We start from the raw sequence: 6,000 nt of genomic DNA, 5'->3' as shown, positions 1-6,000 counted from the left end.
AACACTCAGAGCTGCCAGCCTGCTTTGTTCACAGCCTGTTTGGCTGTGAACAAAGCAGGCTGGCAGCTCTGAGTGTTTAGGACTCCAGCATGAGTCAGAAATGCTTGCTGACAGGACTGATCGGGAAAAATACAATAGAAAGAAGCATATTTTTCATTAACATGCTATTGGAAAGTTATTCAACATTCATTAATCTAAAATATATCAAAAGTTTATTTGATGAGAGGTACCCTTTAAGCATTTCGATAATACAGATTTATATTTTTTGTGACCAATTCCTTGGCCTCTATTTTCGGTGTTTATGGTTAAATGGCCTATGGTCTATTATGGAGATAGTGCCCTAAACCTATTTATGTGTTGATGTCAGGGATTTTGTCAGGTTTTTTTTCTGCACACTGACTTGTAAATCTGCTTTGGAAAAATGTGCACCTTATAATCTATGGTGTAGATGTTGTTTGGGAGCAGAATTCACATAGAACTCAGCATGGCATGTGCACAAATTCTGCACCAAAATTGGCACCAAATTCCATCATGTAAATATGCCCTCATAGGCTATATCAGATATCTATCAGATACAGTGATCCCTCAACTTACAATGGCCTCAACATACAATAGTTTCAACATACAATGTTTTTTTCTGGACCATTGTAACTTGAAACCAGACTCAACATACAATGTACAGACAGTCCAGATCTGTGAAATGTGTCATTGGCTGGAAGAACCGACCAATCAGAATGGGCATTCACTGGTAAATCACCTGTATTACTGAGGTGCAAGCACTGACTGGCTGTCTGGTAGCGCCCCCTACAGTATAGGGAGGAACTACAAGTTCTGTACTACTCTTTGCCTGTGCCAAGGTTAGCCACTCTTTTGGACACCAAGTAAGGGTGGCTCCATTTGGGACACTGTGTGTATTGTATAGGACCCTGAAGAAGCTCCTGTCCTCTACTTAAACCATTGTTTCCCAACCAGGGTGCCTCCAGCTGCCAACGGCTGCCTGGGCATGCTGGGAGTTGTAGTTTTGCAACAGCTGGAGGCACCCTGGTTGGGAAACACGGACATAGACAGTGATTCACAGTTCGCAGCAGCTTTTTCTTACTTTCCTATGTAAGGATTTGTTTTATCTGTATTAGTTATCTACTTATTTTTCACTTATTCCTAGCATTTTCCAATTTTTTGGGTGACATTTTGGGGCTTCAGAACCAATTACCAGGCTTCCATAGAGTTGTGGTCTCGACATACAATGGTTTCAACATACAATGGTCGTCCTGGAACCAATAAATATTGTAACTTGAGGCACCACTGTAGATAGGAGTGAAATGGGCTAGGATATTATCAACTAGGTAATGTACTTCCCGCCCTCTCAGCCAATCACTATACCATCTTGCTTAGTATTTGGTTGAGTAGGCAGGTTTTGCTACATTGCTTCATCGGATATGCAGGTACAAGTGGGCAGCAACAGGAGACTGTAAATCGCCAGACCAGGAGTTGCAAGGAACCAGGGATAGTTAGTACTGATTTTTGTTTAGAAGCACCTTCCCCCAGCACCACATAAAAAAAAGTTTAATCTTGGAATACCCCTTTAATCTTAGTCTAAATATAGCCACTAGGGCAGAACCAAAATAACATTGTGAAGCAAAATTTAGCATTTTTAACAGTGATAGCATGCAATCCATAATATAAGCAAACCTTAATATTATATACAAGAATATAAACTGATATAAAGATATTTCCATTAGTCCAATAAAAGTTCGACATAATGAATCATCTGGACAAGAAGATGATAAAATTCTGTTGGCGATCCAGTCATTGTTTTGGGGCATAGATTAAACCTTCTGAGGTCCTTCATCAATTACCTTCCCATTTAGACAAAGTGTACTATTTTGCAGATTATCCTTGGTTTCCTCATCTTCACTAAGTGCAGGTTTCTCCTCATATCTCCTCCGGTAGAGCATTCGGGTGATCACTGTGGTCAGGAACATTTCCATGATTAGAAGTTGTTGATTCATGTCTGAAATAAAAATGACATTCACAAGATATGAAATATCAGATGAATTATACCCACTAGTGGTTTTGATTCTATATTACTGGAACATAAATAGAAGTGCAGAGTTTAAAATCAGTATAAATGGTTGTAGCAAAGGAAAGAGCAGAAAGACACAAATAATGCAGACATATTTTTAATAAAAAAATTAATTATAATTATTAATTGACTGCTGTAGATGTATGTTACTTGTAGAGCACCAGTAGGTATGGCCCGAGATTTATCAAAACCTGTGCAGAGGAAAATTTGACCAGTTTCCCATAGCAACCAATCAGCTCACTTCTTTTTTTTTTTTGAAAAGGCCTTTGAGAAATGAAAGAAGTGATCTGAGTGGTTGCTATGGGCAACTGGTCAACTTTTCCTCTGCACAGATTTGATAAATGTCCCCCATATGTTTAGGGTAAGGTCACGCATAGCGCATCCGCAGTGTATTTGATGCTGCAGATGCGCTAATGAACGCCCCCTTCTGCTGTGCTCGTGTGTCCTGCGTTGTCTGCTCAAAGCAGCAATGTGCCGCTATGAGCAGACACACAGGGATCTGCAATTCGTGCTCATGCACAGTGTACTCACAGACATCGTGGCAACTCTCGGACTAGCTCAGTAATCAGGGAGAGCGGCTGTGATATGTGAGTAAACTGCGCATGCGTGTGACTTGCAGATCCCTGTGAGTTTGCACGTAGCGGCGGATTGCTGCTACGAACAGACAACGAAGGACACACAGGCATAGCAGAAGACACACTTTAGGGACAGTCATCAGGGCATCTGCAGCATCAAATACGCTGCGGATGCGCTATGTGTGACCCCACACTTAAACAGTTTTTTTCCATGCTTGCTGAGTGGACCGCCTCTTCCTGGTATGAGGGGAAAGTTAAGCGTTTTGCTCTGAGACATTCAGATGTCTCCCCATGCTGCTCTTGTCCCCTCAAACTGCATATACGGGCAGAGGTTGGGCCTCAGCAAAACGGGCCGGCACTTGGACTGTTTGGAAATGTGGCGTCTCAATAGACAGCTATGCATTTCAGCGTCAATTTGGCCGAACGAATAACCATGCTCATTCTTTCGGTGGAGTCTGCGATCTGGAATTTGAGAGGCAGAACATCTGCGAATGCAACAAAACCCCATTGAAAACAATTAGAAGCTGCTGCACCATCATTTCTGAGTGCAATTCCTTGGTAAAATTCTGCTTGGAAAATATGTAGTATGAATATGCCTTTATCTAGCTGTAAGGCTAAATGGAATTTTGCAATAGTCATCTGGTAATCCTATATATTTTTTTTTTTTTTTGCCAAACGTTTTTTAAAGTGACGGTGCTCATGTACAGTGTTCCAATGTACTTAAAATAAAAATAAGCACATTTTCTACAAGTCTTTATTAAAATGTACAATTTTTTTCTACAGTTTCTGTGCAGACATATGTGTCTGATATTGCAGTCATTTTCCCTTCCATGTGTCATCTACATAGCAAAAGGCTTTAGCAAAAAGTAACAGACAGGTGGAAGGGTTTATGGATAGTCAGACAAAACCCTGTTGGGACCTGCATGTGCCCATTTACCATGTATGGCATTGTCCAGAAGATGTACTGCTTACTAATCCAGACATAAAGAGTCCAATTCAGCATGCCTATATGAAAAAGCCATATTTATGTGACCTAGGAGTACCATCACTCATTGAATTAAACACGTGTGTAGGGCTATTAAAGTGCTAACAGCACGCCAACTTAAACAGTATTTTTCGTGAGTAAAAATATGCAATGACTCATCTTTAATATCCTCTTGCAGGACTCAGTAAGTTACATTTAGCAGCCAAATGTAAGGCTGCTAAATGTAACTTACCGAGTCCTGCGAGACCGTTTATGTGCAATATGAAATAAGAGAATCAAGCCGGAAGAATCTTCGTAAAAAAAGTGAGTCTTTGCATATTTTTACTCACGAAAAATACTGCTTAAGTTGGCATGCTGCTAGCACTTTAATAGCCCTACACACGTGTTTGATTCAGTTTGTTCAAGAGGAGTTGTTTGGAGCTCTGAATGTATGGGCTTTCCTTTCCATGAATTGAAAAAGAAGCAACTCGATTGATCTTGTGTATTGAGACTTGTAGCATCACTCAGTCTCTTGATTTAGTGGCTGATACTTTATCTTTTACTGCCAAGATGAGATCTTGATTTATTTAATCCAAAATAGGAACAGAACTCTAAAGAGGAAACAAAGGTTTTGGAAATGTTTGTTTGTTCTCTGGTATCTGTTCTGGTTTAGTGGAAAGCCCCCATGCTACATAGTTAGATTAGTGAAAAAATGTTGTATGTCCTCCTGTCAGTGTTTTTTTTTTTTACTTATGGGGTTGTATCATAGGCCCATAGGAAAGCCATGTGTGCCTTTATAAAGAACCATATTTATCGTTCAGTAACGGTTCTACATATTTAGAATCGTTAATAAAATCTTTCACAATACTATGTTGCCTCATCTTCTAATGCCCACATTATTTTTCTTTTATTTTGCCTTAGGCCAACATCCTCTCACAGCTTTCCTTCCTCTTTTATTTCAGGGGCTCTCCTTCCTTGATATTACCTAAATAACCTTTATGCCAATACTCAATACAGTATTCAACACATCCATTAACTTTTGTGCATTATTATCTAACCCTAGACAACTTTAAAGGAAGGTACGACATTTTTCTTTCTTTCTCATTCTCTCCCCTACATGGGGGGGATACAGTAGACTCTATAAATTGGCCACTTAACTTAAGCGTATGGTATATATGCATATAACCTCATATAGAGGTGCAATAAATGATGGAGAGTCCTATGCAAGCCCAGAAGGTCTCAGGAAACAATGGAGGTCCTGTGTGGATACTGGATGAGGAGGGAATAAAATGACCTTGGCAAACAAGCGTTTGGATGTCCAGGAATTGCCACAGCCCAATCACTGATGTAGAAGAAAGTTTTAAGCTTTATTGAGTACAGCAATAATCTGAAGAAGAGGTGTGTTAACCCGGAACGCGGTCTTGTTGTACTCAGTAAAACTCTCTTCCACATCTGTGATTCGGCTGTGGTAATTCCTGGACATTAAAGCGCATGTTTGCCAAGGTCATTTTATTGTCTCCTCAACCAGAATCATCTTTAATATCTAATTTATTTCCCCTCTCTACAACCATTCAGATATTTACTTATTTGTGAACCTTCATTTTAACTCTTGTTGTGTTTACTTTTCTCCTTCTATCATTTTACAGTCTTATACTTTTTCCTCGTCTTGCCAGATCTAGACTGTACCCTGTGGGTAGCCAGTCTCTATCCGACTGTCCCCTATCGTTCCCTAGATGGGTCTATTACCCACCAAAGATCTTCCTGGGTGCGAGGGGATCTAGGTTCTTTAAACCTTTCTCTTTCCTCTCTTTTTTCATTTTAACTTTTCTTTTACAACACATTCTTTCCTCAACCATAAAACCATTCATCTGCCCTAGATTGGAGTGAGAGTGTAATTTACGTTTATCATTATTTAGCATTTTACTGCTTTTAGTCCTGTTCAGACATTGGCACTCATTTACAATTGCAAACCCAACATGTTTTGTCGGGTTGTGCGCCAGATTCTGTCACATTGCGCCAGAATTGAAAAAACCAGACTAACTCTCCATTTTGCTAAGAAAACCTGAAAAGAGGGCGTGGTCTCCTTAAAGGGGCGTTTTCCTGACATTTTCACAAAAACCCAACGTATTTACTAAGGTTTCCACAGAAAATGTGGTGGATTTGAGCTGAGGAAAACCCGACAGATCAGTGCATGTGTAAAAAAATCAAAGTGTAGGGAAAGTGAAAAATGTAGGGAAACCTTAGTAAATACCGTGGAAAATAAATTGTAGGGAGTTAAAACCCACAACAAAACCTACACTCCACTCTTAGTAAATAAGGGCCGTTATGTTTATGTCTGAACAGTTTCTGTGTTTATTCTCCCTGGTTTGGGAAGAGTT

At 39.9% G+C, this 6,000-nt stretch overlaps 1 protein-coding gene across 4 annotated transcripts in view; it reads right to left on the bottom strand.

Moving 5' to 3' along the window:
• Nucleotides 1–291: 291 nt before the first annotated feature.
• LOC130356810 (organic solute transporter subunit alpha-like) overlaps nt 292–6,000 on the bottom strand; it is a 131,125-nt gene continuing 125,416 nt past the window's right edge. For all 4 annotated transcript variants that reach the window (XM_056558783.1, XM_056558781.1, XM_056558784.1 and 1 more), the window contains one exon: nt 292–2,011. In XM_056558783.1, the coding sequence (XP_056414758.1) occupies nt 1,827–2,011 (185 nt within the window). In that variant the 3' untranslated portion in view covers nt 292–1,826. The remainder of the gene's footprint in view (nt 2,012–6,000) is intronic.

Source organism: Hyla sarda, chromosome 2 (genome assembly GCF_029499605.1).
Source record: "Hyla sarda isolate aHylSar1 chromosome 2, aHylSar1.hap1, whole genome shotgun sequence".
NCBI lineage: Eukaryota > Metazoa > Chordata > Amphibia > Anura > Hylidae > Hyla > Hyla sarda.
The sequence above is the reverse complement of the archived record's forward strand: the minus strand, read 5'-3'. Positions and strand labels throughout refer to the sequence as shown.